General features: G+C 36.3%; 1 protein-coding gene across 4 annotated transcripts in view; it reads left to right on the forward strand.

Annotated features, from left to right (window-relative positions):
• Positions 1–9,368: 9,368 nt before the first annotated feature.
• Positions 9,369–14,498, forward strand: part of CDK17 (cyclin-dependent kinase 17) — a 54,638-nt gene continuing 49,508 nt past the window's right edge. For 3 of the 4 annotated variants that reach the window (XM_010009883.1, XM_010009884.1, XM_010009885.1), the window contains exon 1: positions 9,369–9,486. In XM_010009883.1, coding sequence (XP_010008185.1) covers positions 9,369–9,486 — 118 coding nt within the window. Of the gene's footprint in view, positions 9,487–14,035; positions 14,075–14,498 lie in introns of all 4 variants that reach the window. The other variant, XM_010009882.1, reaches the window with a different exon arrangement.

Here is a 14,498-nt window from a genome sequence, read left to right on the forward strand (position 1 = left end):
CCCGCGCTCCTTGAAAGTACCCTGAAAAATACCTTTTGCAAGGCTTGGCAGGACAGCTTAATTTTGGAGTGGGATGTTGCTGCAGCAGAAGTATAGAGACAGAGAAAGAAGCATCTGCATGTGGTTATTGTGTGGTAGGAATCATAATAGCCTGAACCTATTTCAGAGAATGAAGGCACTTGTGCTGAATGCTTTTACTTTCTTTCATATCCATTTGTTCTTGTTTTTCTATGTCATCTTTCCTTGACAGCATTTGCTGTTGCCCTTTATTTTGTTCACAGACTGTGTTTTTTCCAGATCTCAGTTTTTGTTTAGCTAGGCTAAATAAGCTCAAGGCAAAACTCTCCAGTTTTTAAGGCTACTTTGCTGGTATACATCAGTTATATCACACCCCCAGTGAGCAGTCTTATCTTGCATTCGATGTGCACTAGTGATCAGTGCTCTGCTTCCATGGAGGTATTAAATTGGCTTAAGCAGGCTCATGCTTTCTTCTCTGCCTTGTGGGGCACATTGCCACCACCTTTTTGTTGCCAGCATAACTATTTGTGAAGCCGCTTGGCAAACGTATGTCAAACCTCTTCTTTCTTTCCCAGGTTGTCAGCTAGATAACAATTTACATTAGGAATAACTGTCTTTCTTATGTGTTTAGTATCCTTGGCAATGAATACTGACATGATCCATGTGTGCATATCCAGTTGACCATTATATGGCAGCATGGACACTTCAGACAGATGAAGCAACATTTGTCTGAACGTTGTAATAGAACAAATTGGTCCCATGCTGGGACATCTTGACTGCTATGTAAAAATTAATACAGCAGAAAAATTCGTGGTTGACTTACTGTTCAAAGATTTTCTGCCAGTGAGAAATTTCCTCAGAAATTCTACCAATTACAGCATTGGAGAGGGGAAGAAAAGACAATAATCAGTGAGTTTTTGGAAAATATCATATCAGAGGAATTTATAAGTTTAGGTAAAATATGTTCAAACGAATTTTTGAACCACAGTACAAAGGTTATTTATTGCAAAACCAAGTTTATTTACAGCCCTTTTGGAATTATCTTTAAAATATCTCACTGGAGGTATTACATGTACTTAGCCTGAATATGAGAATCTTGTTTAGCTATTGTTTCCGTTGGTAGTTGCTTTCTTAGTTGTAGCCAAGATATTCCATTTCTCTATTTCAGACATAGTAATTGTACCACAGCCTATTATTGTCAGAAATCTCTAGAAAAATACGTAGTATGGAAGAGACTGATAAATCTTATGCATTAAATAAGTCTCCGAGGAGTCTGTTGTATCATACCAATCTTTTCTTAACGTCTTGTTTTGTGTCACAGTATAATGCCTTCAGTGCATCAGATCTTAAATGTGACCTGTTATTTGGAGGAAAATTATTCATGTATGTTGTCACTACTTGAGAATATTGATCTATATCATGCTGCTTGTAGAGTCTTTTACTTGTGAATTGAAAATTCTTCCTGTGTTGTTACATTGTGGTTTCTTCCAAAAAATGCACAACAGAACAAACCGCTCAGTTACTGTGAAACAGCTTTGTTTCTTTTGCCACGTGTATTGTCTTCTGCATGTGCACAGCAGTGTAAGAGAAATGCATCCAAACTCTGGGTTTAAGCCATTCCTTACTCTTTGATATTATTCATATGTACAGATGTGTATGCATGTAATAATTATGGAAGGGTTTGGTTTTATTTTTGCCATGCAGGTTTTAATGTAAAGCCTTTCTATGAGTTGTTTGGTGGGTTTTTATTTGTGTTCCCACTATACAGAATGTGTATTGAGGTACAACAAGCAATGAACACAAAACTTTGACATTTGGAAGAAAAATTGTGTGCTGTAAATGTACAACAGTTGTACCAATTAACCATAGAAAAAAGAAAACATATTATGGTCTTTGTTTTGTCTGCAGTTTTAATAACTAGAAAGCTTTTTTTGCCTCGATGTGCTCTGTTGTAGCTCCTGGTTGTTAATTCCCAGGCAGGCCATGATAAGATTACCTCAGCAGTTTCTCCAGTGTAATTAATTTTTTTTTAAGGGAAAAAGGCCAAAACTTTGTTTAATTTTGCTTAGAAACTTGTACCACTGTCCTGTGTTTTCCAAATCAGGAGTGTCTTCAATTTTAATCTTAGTTTATAATGCTGTGGTGTATTTGTTGTGTCTCTTGGTGCTTGATTCAAGAATACTTGAAGTTGAAAGCCTTTTGCTGCTGTAGGTCTTGAGTTGTAAATATACCTTTTATGTGAGCACAGCAAGAAGCAAATGTTGAAGAGTCATGGATGTTCAGATGCTTATGAGACAGGGGGTGCTGGACTGAGACCTACTGGAGGTTGAGAGAAGGTTCTTCACTATGAGATTCTTTGATTTGTATCAGGGGGAAGCAAGCCTTTTATTGACAAAATCTTTCAGGATCTCAAAAGATGGCAGATGCTTTTTAGTCTCAGAACTAACATTTTAACTGACATGTTGGCTTGAGCCTAGAAGAGGTTTTCTGCTCGGTTTTCTTCCAAAGACTGGCTCATTGGCAAGAGGAGAATGGTCCCAGAAGTGGTGACTGCAATGTTGTATATCTGTCACTAAAATAATCTCGTTATTAGGGAGCAGCAAGCTTTGTGTGCACAACTTTTTTCTTTTCTTTTCTTGTCTTTTTTTTTTTTCTGAAAGCTTTATTAAGGCTTTCTGCTTACTAATCAAAGCTCATAAAATTACAGAGATTGCCTTTGGTTTCCAGTGCTCAGTATATTTTCTGAGATGGAAAGTTCCATGGCTCATTGGTAGTATATATGCTATATCCATGTAACCACCTGGTTTTTGCCTTCCCCTTCAAGAGAAAAAAAGTCTTTCAGTTTATGGGTCTGACAGCAAATGCAAGAAGCTTTGCCAGTCAGCTCATTCGTTTTGTTAGCTTAAATGTCAGCCAATTTAACAAGACTCATACTGTGTTTTTTCACATGGCTGTTGAGAGTACAGAACCTTTGATAATTACCATGGAGCTATTCATCAGTACAATTAATCTTATCCTGAGAGATCTATAAAAAGAATGTTTCTCTTGATTTTGCTGTTTGATATTGCATTTATCTATTTGGGAGAGGATACATGTGTACATTTTAAAGAATGTAAACTTGCCCTGATTATCTAAATAAAGCTTTTTGAGTACAAGTGAAGGAAGATAAGCATAAGGTATGAAAAAAGGGTTGCAAGATTTGACCCTTTTGGCAGGTTTGGTGTTTTCCTTTCTTTTCAAATTCTGTACCAGTAGTACAGTTAAATATGCCTGTAGTAATGATCAATGTATTTTTTAACTTAAAAATTACTTAAACCCCAAACTTCATTTACGGTCCTTTGTTACTCTTTAAAGGCAAAGGGATTGAGGGGATGGTAAAAGATAAGGAAAACTATTCACAATCTAAATTAAATTAGGACATGCCAATTTCCATATATTTGTTCGCAGATGTTCTTCCAATTGATCATCTAGATCAGAAGCTGAATATAGATGCTCTTACTCACTTTGTGAGGAGCCTCTTTGCCTGTATTAACTAGGAAAACTGGCCTCTGATAAGAAGTTAGCCATCATGAATACATTTCTGTCTCGATTTCAGTAACTGGCTGCAATTCTATGAACACATAAAAAGGGGCTTAACCTCAGATGTTCAGTTCCATATTGAATATTGTTTTATTCGTAAGGAAAAGGCTGTGAGGGTCCTTTTGCCCTTTTTTCACTGGGAGGTCAACCTAGACTGTAATATTTCACTTCTCAATTATTTTTCTTTCATCAGTAACAAAGGCCTTGATTGTCAGATGTCGCTTATATTTGTACAATGTCAGTTCTTTGACCTAATGCAGCATAAAAGGTAACAACTTTTTAAGTAGTTCTGTTCCTGACAAGAGAGTCTAGTTGGCCAGAGTGATGTTGTTTTTAAGGACAGAGCATGGAAAAACGCAGTAGAAACCTTCTTCACCGACATGAGTAAATGTGAGTTGAGACAAATATAAAGAACAGATGTAGTGAGTAAGATGCCATATTTATAATCCATTCTTGTAGAGTAGAATTGTAGATGTAAGGAAGTGCATCTGTATTATATGTGAATTTTATGAGTGCTCAAACTGGTGGTTTATGATAATTAGCCACGTATTTCTCATTAGTGTAATTAATAGATTACTCTATATTTGATATGCAACATGCTTATGTGATAAGTAGCTGCTTTTTTTTTTTTCCTTAATTCAGGTAGATTGAGAACACTTAACACTTTAATAAATATAAACACTGTGTAAAGCTGGCTTTGTTTTTAGATTAAGAGGACAATATCCTTGACAGGTGTTTCCTGTTTCTGTTTTTAATTAATATTGTTTGCAGTACTCTAAGCTTTTCAGACCTCTTTTTTCTAACACAAGCTTGGTTTATCACCTTCAGAAATACTTACTTTTAAGTTAGATGAATCTAAAATTGTTAATCAGACAAATGAATGATACAAAGTTTATGACATGCTTGAAAATATTTAGTAGATCTGTAACTGATGTAATTAAAATGCTAGTGGCATTTTAGATTATTATCTCTTCAGATTTTAGTGGTACGGTGAATGACACCATGGCTTTTGAGAGTCATGAACAACTGTAATGCTGAGTACCCTATGAGAAAGGATTTTATGATTCTTGTTAATCTATTTTCTTGTTGTGTAAAGTGTTTTATTCTTCAGTTGATAATACCTTACTTGATTGTCCATCTTAAATCCTAAAAAATGTAAATCCCTTGACAGAATCTTCAGATGTTGTCAAAACATTCACCTGTAGTGATTTTTATGAAATCAGGTTGAGCATCCCATGTGTGTTTGCAGCTTTCTGTCCTAGGAGTTCACATGGAATGCTGTTGCCTGCTTTCTTTTTTGTCTTATGCCTGTGGCTTTAGTTTGTTAACCCATCCTTAAGGACCATGATGTGTTTACACTGTTGTTCATGTGTGGCTGTTACACAGAGTTTCTGTTCCTGTCCTTTCCTCCCACTTTATCTGAAGATGTCAGCTAATGAGTTTTTCAGAACAAGAACTGCCTGTAGATGTTTGGAAAACACCTACCATGTTGTAAAGCAGATTGTAAAAACAGTCAAATAGCTACTTCAGTGTGTATCTAAGTGGGAAAGTAATTTTATAATGCTTAATTTCTGTGTAGGTGCATTTTAATGCAATATAATTTCTGGAAACAGAACAGTCAGCACTCAGTCTGATCCAAAGCTTACTGAAATTGAAGGACAGGTTTCCTTTGACTTCAAAGGGCTTTGAATCAGCAAAATCTTAGTGAGCTTTAGGTATTTGTGACTCTCCTGAAATAAACTGGATGAAATGTAAGCTATTAAATAACTTTATTGCTTTTGAAAATTTTGGCTGAATTTGTTTAAACTTAAAAGGATTAAGCACGCAGCATATAGTAATTGTGTATAAAGATCTTACACATTCCTTTTTTCACTTCCAAGGTGCCAAGGGTCTGGGAGCTTGAGGAGGGTGGTGGGGTTTATTGAGAATGTTAGCCATTGGCATTATAACACCTCTGATTTTTGGTGACTAGATAAGTGCAGAATCTAGTTGACTTATTACTTTGGAATGAAAATGCTTTAATGTCTGTCTTCTGTATAGGCAGGGTGAATATCTGTGTTTGCTAACTGCGAAGTGATCTACTACAGGCATTGTGGGCAGGATTGGCCTGCTATAGAGAAAAGAGAGCCAGAACCCACTTGTTTAAGTCTGATCTCACCTGGATGATTTATAACTGTGAAGTTTGTTTTCAGGACTCTGTTTCAAAGATCACTTTTAAATGACATTGAGAGCAAAGCAGGAGTTTGAGACCTTTGAAGCGAACTGCATTAATGACAGTGAATGTTGGAAAATACTTTTTCTACAGGTTTGAAGGAGAAAAAAGCATATGAAAGGTGAATTTTAGCAGAGTTTTCAAGGATTAACTTGTTTTGCTTTTAAAGAAAAAGACACCAACTTTTCAGGGTTAGACTGGAGATCATTTGTAAGAAGCAGCAGTTCCTTTAAAACATTGTTGCTTCTTACATTTTGTGTCAGTATAAAGATTGAATCGGAGAATCGTAGAATAGTTAGGGTTGGAAAGGACCTTAAGATCATTTAGTTCCAACCCCCCTCCCATGGGCAGAGACACCTCGCACTAAACCACGTCAGAGCCCAAGGCTCTGCCCAACCTGGCCTTGAACGCTGCCAAGAATGGAGCATTCACAACTTCCTTGGGCAGCCTGTTCCAGTGAACAAGTATGTCTCTGTTTCTGGGTTGTATCAGATAGTATTGTATCAGGTTGCTTGTCCTCATTCTGTCTTCAGAAGATTAGAATTTGGATTAATTGCATTCAAGTGTATGCATCTATCTGCTGTGACATCTAAAATATTTCATTTGAGTATGACTTATTCAGAGTAAATAAATTTACAGAATAGAATAGTCAAGCCCCAGGCTCTGTTCTAAAACTCAAAAATAACAACGTATTCTTCTCACCATTGTTAAGAACTTCAGGGAACATCAGGAGTCTTCCTGCGTTTAATCATAGCCACTAGATACATATTACTAATCAAGTAATTCAGTTTTGGATTTAAATTAGAATTACTGTTAAATGGAGAAAAGAAATACATGTGTTATGAATTGGTAAAAAGGAATAGCATACAATTTCCCTTCAATTTTGTTAAACTGAACTGAATTATCTGTGAAATTACTGTCATTTTGGAGAACCAATGCTAGCTTTGGATTGCATGGATCATATTTTCAAAGCTTGTTCGTAGAGATCTTGTCTGAAACTACCAAGATTTAGCAGCTTCTACAGCTTTGGCTGGAAGTAAGAATAAAGAAGGCAAAAAGATTAGAGATTAGGACATTTCCAAGTGCTAAATATTTCCTTCCTTTTTCCATTAAATATATGCATCCTTTACACATCTGAATTAGAATACTGATGCTTTTAAGGGAGGAAAATTTGTTTTCATATCAGTGAGCTTCTTTTCCTTTAAAAACCCCAAATTAGATTTCAACAGAAAGAAGCATTCACTAACACATGGATTTCCACTCCCAACTCTTTTTTACTGTTTAATTCTTTCAAAATCAAGCCCTGGACTTAATTCAGAATCTTGGTAAAAATGGTGCTTCAGCACTCCATGAAGCCTTCCTTTAACAGGAGAAATTTTGTAACTATGGTTAACAAAATACTTACTTTTACATTAGCTTGAGATTTAGAATGTTTCTTGGGTTTTCTAATCCATGTGTCTGTTAATTCATGTGTAATATTTTTCAGCAGTAGACCTTCTTTTTGATTAAAAGATTGTGTAGGCTTAAATCAAGATCAAAAGCCAGGAAAGGCCCGTTTCCATATAAAGACATCTGTTTTTTCAGTTACTGCCAAGTGGAAAATTGGAAAGAAATTGTTGTGCTGTCAGGTAGCTTTAGGGCATTACATGGCTAAAAATTGCATGTATCCTTTTTGAGAATAATACACGTAGGAGGATGCAGGTTTCAAAGAACACTATAGGAGAAGTAAGTAAAACCACATATAAAGGATGTGTTGTCTTTTCTTTTTTTTCCCTCTCCTCTCTTTTTTACAAAACCTAGGGGTTTAAGAGAAACATAGGCCATCATTTTGGAAAAATTAAAATAAATACAGAAATAAAGCAGTTTTAAGTAAGGTCTTTATAAAGCAGGACCTGAACAGGAAAAGTAAATGTTCCCTTTGGAACATTCTCTGAATGCAGTTTCTTAACAATAAGAATATCCTGCTTTTGAGTGAGAGAGAGGAAAATTACTCATACTAAGGTGTGGCTTTCTTGCACATAGAGCAGTACATTAAAAGGGCAGTTCAGAAGCTGCTGGCTTAACTGTCTCCAGCGGTTATAATTTTTATTTCCTATGTATCTTTACCTGGTGCCTGACTACTTTGGCTTAGAGAAGTTGTGGTTGTCTAAGATGTTATCCTGTTTGGTAATCCACCTCCTTCCACTTGGATGCAGCAGCTGCTTTGCCAGGGATTGTACTGTTCATCTCAGACTTTGTGGCTCAGATTCCCAAGGTCTTCTTTTATCCATCCTTACATGTTACTCACTGTCCTGTGCTATCTAGTCTTGCAATAATTTAGTGTATGTATGCATTCTCCTGCCACCAGCCACTTCCAATTTGTTACGCTGATCTGTTCTCCTTTTTATTACATAGCATCTAAACAAATAGTAAGCTACACAGATGAAATGCATATATGTGAACGGACAATGTCAATATAAAATTAATTGTATTTCAATTTGGTGTTAAGTGTAGATCTCTAGCATACTACTTTTTGCATTTTTGTGTTTAAAGGAGAACTTTGAGGAATTTTTTTTTTAAGTTTTGTATGTGAATTGTGTGTTTCGGAGTGCAAAGAGGCTGATGCAAGAAAAAAAACATGCGTAGCTCAGACTTAAAAGTATGCTGTGCTTGTGTTTGACACTGCCTATGTGATTCTTGGAGGCTATGAGCAGATGAACAAGTTACTGTGAAATAACATCTAGACTGAATTGTCCATATGGAGTAACAGAATTGTGCTTCTTGTCGTGCAAGGGCAAACGTATGGCACACTGCAAAGTTCACTTCACAGCTTAGACTTGTGGCAGCATGTTTATTGGTGTGGACCTTAGTTATTATTGTTGTTTGCTTACTGCTTTCTATGGAGAAAGTGCCTCCTGCTTTGTTCCCAGTTCAGTCTTGTTGCCTGACTGTAGAGAAACATCCATTCTAGCCGTTGTTATCAGGCCCTGGCTATCCATTTCCCTAGGTGGGATCAGGCTTGAGAATTGCTTTTGTTTTTAAGGCTTTTAGTATTGTCCCCTTCCTCCTTTTGTGAAAAGGGCAAAATACAGAGAAGTTCAGTACCTTCTGGTCCATAAACAAATGGGCTGAAAGAAAGAGGAGGTTCCAGCCTCTTCCTCCTCAATGGGTTTGTTGAAAGAAAGAGACTGCAGAGAAGGCAACAGAGTACACACTCATCAAGTTTTCATATGACTGTTTTATTATGGGATTGTAAAATCAGTGATCAAATTAGCTGTTTTATTGGGGGGGGGGGGGGGTTGTTGTTTGTTTTGTTGGGTTTTTTTTAAACAAAGATTCTCATTTTCCCTAACAGAAATAAAAACTAAAAAAATGTATGGGCACCTACCTCTGAAGACATTCTTCTTCAGTCCAGTAATCTTGTTTTAAGGATATTGTTTTACGGATGACTTGCATTTTATCTAAATTTTTTGTAAGCCTTCCTGCATTTTTATGTGAGTTAATTAAATCTTGTTTTCTGAACTGTTTTTTCTCCCCCTATTTTTTCAGGCTTCCTTAAGCCAGGCTTAATATTGATAGAATGAAAAAGTTTAAGAGGAGACTTTCCTTAACCTTGCGTGGAAGCCAGACCATTGATGAATCGCTGTCTGAGCTAGCAGAACAAATGACAATTGAAGAAAACAGCAGCAAGGATAACGGTAAGCATATCTTTCACTTCCCAGAAAATGTAAGAATTTTGTCAGGCCCCACTCATGTGGGCGTTGTTGGGTTTTATTTCAGTTTTCACAATTGCATGGGTTTGCTGGCTCAGCTTTTCTTTTGATGTGTCTTATATTTGTTATGCTAGTTCTTTTAACAGGTAGATATGTTGTTACATCTTAGTTTGCTTTGATATTGAACTATTATAGAGCTATTTATCAAAAAATATCTGAATTGATATTTAATGTGGTGTGCAGCAAGGATCATAGATGCTATTTCAGTAAACAAACCTATAATTGTATCAATTTAGTGGGTCTTACATCAACTTCATATGGCTTCAAATTCAGGTTTTTTTTCTCAAAATCATTATTTGTTAATATGATTGATAGTAGTTGCTTCAATATTATTTATAATATTTATTTATAAAGCTGTTTACCTTATCATTGGTGATGCAGTGCACAAGTCTGAGAACTCTGTCACCTCTTCACCTCAATAGTACTTCAGCAATATGGAGGTGACTAGAAACATTCAAGATAACCAGCTTGCCTGTGTATTCTTACGCAAGTCTTTGGCTGATCCCATAAATGTACTGGCTGCTGTAAAGTCCACATTAATGGTGATACTGCTTTTGAATGCAATCTGCAATTATAATGACTGGAAGAGATTTTTGTTGCTTTGCTCTGTTCCTTGGGCCGCAGCATTTCAGTCATATTTCATCTTCAATGCTGATTAGTGTTATTTATTGCTCTGCTGACATCTAAGGTTTTCTCAAGTATCAAATGGTCTGATTTTTTTTTCCCCTCTCCCCCACTTCACGCCAATAAATGATTCTGAATTTTCCCACTGAAAACTGACAGGGCTGGGAAATTTTAGCAGAAGTGGAGGCAATGGAATTTGCCCTGCAGACTTTTAAAACCTCATCCAAGATCTGTTCCATACCAAGCTTTTGAAAGCTGAATGTACCTTTGGCAAAACAAAGCTATTCGTGTTTTCCTTTTTTGCCCTTAACCCCTGGTATACTTATTGATATTTACCTGTCCTCATCATGGGCCATGCCCAATAGTTCGGAAAATTACATTTATTACAACTTCTTATATGCTGATACAACAGGTCTACTCTGAAACAATATTAGTAGTATTTTTGCAGTGATATCTACTAATTACTTTCTGAGACATTAAGCAGTTGTCCCACATGGTTTCAGTTGTATTACCCTTTCTTACTGATGCATGTTTTCTTCGGACCTGTATATACTTCTGACAGACTGATTTCATTATGCAAATAAATGCTAAGAATATTACTTTCACACTGGGCAATAAGCATGAAAAATTGTAACCAGTACCAGTGAATGTAGTGAACTCAGTTGAATTGACTCAGTTGAAAAACTGGATCCAGGAAGAATAAAAAGATTTTACTTGACACTGGACCATGTTCTGGGTGCCAGCTCAAGGGACAGAGGACACAATAACTTGTTAACAGAAGCATGAGGTACACCACCTCAAACCATGTATGAATCTGTTTGCAGTTTGTATTATTTATCCGAGAAGTACCTCAAAACAGCGCTTGGGTGTCTTCTGCATGTTTGTTGCCAAACTTTGACAAACTTAACTTCTCAGTAGATACTTGAAGTGGTAAAAATACAATTCAATAAAATGTTTCTAATTGAAAATTCATTATTTAGCTTTTGGTACTCCTTTTATTTTGCTTTCTGCATTATTACATTGGACAAAAGGAAGCTTAAATGCTAATATTGTGTGATACAATACATGCTATGCTTACAGCTGCAGAATGTTGTTGATGCCTTAGTAAAGTGGCTTTGGATACTGAGGTGGTGTTGATCCTCTTGAAAGAGGAAGAATAATAAATATAAACTGTACTTTTTCTGTGTGTAATCTTAACTCATCGTTTTATGTCATTTAAAAAAGTTTTAATGACATTTGCTTCCTTTCTCTGGTACTTTGGAGTGCATATATTAGTACCTGTTCTATCTTTGATCTTGCAGAGATGAACAGGATACTGCTTTGTGGATTTCTGTTTTCCTTTGGTTTTCCTTTCCAACTCTACTTTTCTTAGAAAGTAGGGTTGGAAAATGCTTGCTACACCAGCTAATCCTGCTTTTCTAAAGGAAGCTCTAACTTTCCCACAGATAAAGATATTTTAGAAGGACTAGTTTGCAGACAGACTGTAGGAATCGGGGTTTGGGCAAAAACAATTGCTGGAAAAAACAGGAAATGAGTTCTCTCTTTTGGTGAAAGACAAGTTTGGTAGCGAACATAGACTGGGGAAAAAAAAATCTTTCAGTGGACATTATTTTAAAAAATTACTTACAGAGTGCTTAAATGACAAAGGCTTGCCTTGGCATCTTCTAAAATCAGAGTATTAGTTACTAACTGTAAATATACATCCAGGACACATGAAAGGATGTAGTCTCTTGAAGAACAGTTTTAAGATCTTGAAAGTTCATCTTCACTGTGATGGTTCTGATCTCAGAAGACAGGAGTAACCATCTCCCTAGTTTTGCTTTTAAGAAGAATGAACAGCTCCTTTACCCTGTGGAACAGAGAAACAGAAATGTGCCCAGTTTGCAGGCTTTGGGTCTGATCTTGAAGGGACTTAAAAAGCACTAGTAAATCAAAGGCAAGCCAGTATCTTGTTCTATAGAGAATCAAAGTCAGGGACACAAACAGTCTTCAGAAAATGGTTCTTCACATGTGGTTTATTTTCAACTGTTACTACATCATGAACTTGAGAAAGGATGGTTGAAGGGCATTGCAACTGTTCTTCTTCCTCCAGAAGGCAAATATATACCCTGAACACTGAAGGCCTTTATGACAGGATTTTCTTCCATTGTTGTTCTATTTTGCTCTATTTTTTTTTTTTTTCCTAGTAAATCACCTGCCTTGTCTCCTGTTCTTCCATTCAGATGGCTGTTCACTGAAGGATGTAATTTGATACACCCAGCTTTTTTCCTTCCTGGAAAATTGCTGTGTAACTCAACTGTAGAGGTTGTGGAGGCTTCATCTGTAGAAAACCACATCTGTGCTCACCTAGGAATCGCACTCATCTCTTCCTAATTTTCACATACATGTCCTGTAAAATCTGTATTACAAAGTTCCAGTTCAGCTCTGTGATTCCAGATGTAGTTCACATGCACATAGTACTAGGGACCTTTCCTCATGGTTACCTTTTTGTAATAACCTGTCTTGTTCAGTCCCTTGCCTAATGTTTCGTCTCCCAGACCAGTTGCCTCCAATTTCAAATAACTGCTGCTCCAATCCAGAGCCCCACTTTGTCATTAGCTCTAGCTTTGAGTGGGTTGTTTGAAGATTTGCTTTTAGAGAGCACTACTCCTAATGCAGAACAGATTGTCCCGTTAGTAGTTCATGGACATAAAAATAGATGCATAATTTTTAATTACTTTGCAGTGCATTGATACCACTGAATCAGCTAACCGTTTGTGTGCAATCTCATTTCATACATAACCTCCTTCATCAGTCAGTACAATCTCAGTATGCAGCACTCATCCATCAGCAGCAAAATGGGATTAGCAGGGATCAACCCATACTGTATGATGCAGTAGCACAGAGCTGTTGCAGTGAATATAGAATATCCAGCAGTTCTGGGTTTGGTTTTGGTTTTCTTGGAACACCATCAAATTATTTAGTGACCAGAAACCTGTGTATAATTAAAGCTGCCTTACAAATTACGTTCATCATAATTGGCTCATGGGTGAGGAAGCATCACCAAATCAGATGCATAAACCATAAAAATAGAGGGTGAAATGCCTACTATACATCTGAAGCCTTATGAACTGTGGACTGTATGAAGTGTACTTTGGGCTAGTCTTTTGTCTAAGTAGAGAAGCCTTTCATGATCTCTAACATTTCAACATATAAAACCAATTAGTTGGCTTTGTTGTTTATTTTTCATTCTGTCTCAATTCAAGCATGCGAACAATGTACCAGCTTGCTTTTTTTAGTTCTAGGTTCTACCTTAATATGTGTGATATGTATTCAGATTAATATTAAAAATACTAAATGGTAATTTGTAGCAGTTGACAACTAAATTTGTTCCTGAATTTTTCCTTGCCAGTGACATACTAATGAAATTTGGCTAGAAGTAACATCCAAATCATGCATATTTAAAGCCCAATTAACTGTAAAATTTATGCAAGTACTTTAAATACATATGAATATGCTCTCTAATGAAAGGGGAAAATGTGGCTGTATTGTCTAATGTTATATAGTACATTATCACAAACTGCAAGCATGCTTTTAAGAATAACGACAAGATATGTTCAAAAATACATGCACAGCTCTTGCATTAATATGCAAGTAGCTTGGAAAGCCATTCTATAGTAGCAAGCTTAATTTTATATATAGATAATATATATGCACATATGTACTAAACCACAAAAGTGAGCTTCTCATCAAAATGGCTTCATTAATTTCTAGAATAATATTGATTTCCATTTGGTCTATTCTAGCTCAGTGGTGTGATCATAGGATCCAGTCTCACAAACACTTGCATAATCTTTTTGTAATTTTACAGGTGTGAGTAATAATGGAAGGATCAGCTACAGTAAAGTGCGTAAGTGTCTTTTAGGTTTAAGGCCTTAATGACTAGTTAATACTCTGGTAAGAGAAATGAATGTTTATAAAAATTGACACATTGCAATACTGTCTCAGAACATCCAAATGTCTTTGTAGTTGCAGTCATTTCGTATCATCTTCAGTACAGCTGAGAAACTCCCATTCCATCTGCTGTGTGTGATTCCTTGATTATGGAAGGAAAACAGTGTGTTGCAACATATTTTCAAGACAGTGTTCTCGAATTGAAAATATGAGCACAGAAATACTTGCTGGTAATAAATCAAAAACATTTCTCTGTTGATACTGGAGGAAAGTATCACTATAAAAATATTGGGGGGGGGGGGGGAAGAAATCCCCAGAAGTGCTAGAGCTCATTCTAGAGCTACAGATTACTGCAAGTAACTGGCAGCTGTCACAGCTTA

Source organism: Nestor notabilis, unplaced genomic scaffold (genome assembly GCF_000696875.1).
Source record: "Nestor notabilis isolate BGI_N333 unplaced genomic scaffold, ASM69687v1 scaffold9052, whole genome shotgun sequence".
Lineage (NCBI taxonomy): Eukaryota > Metazoa > Chordata > Aves > Psittaciformes > Psittacidae > Nestor > Nestor notabilis.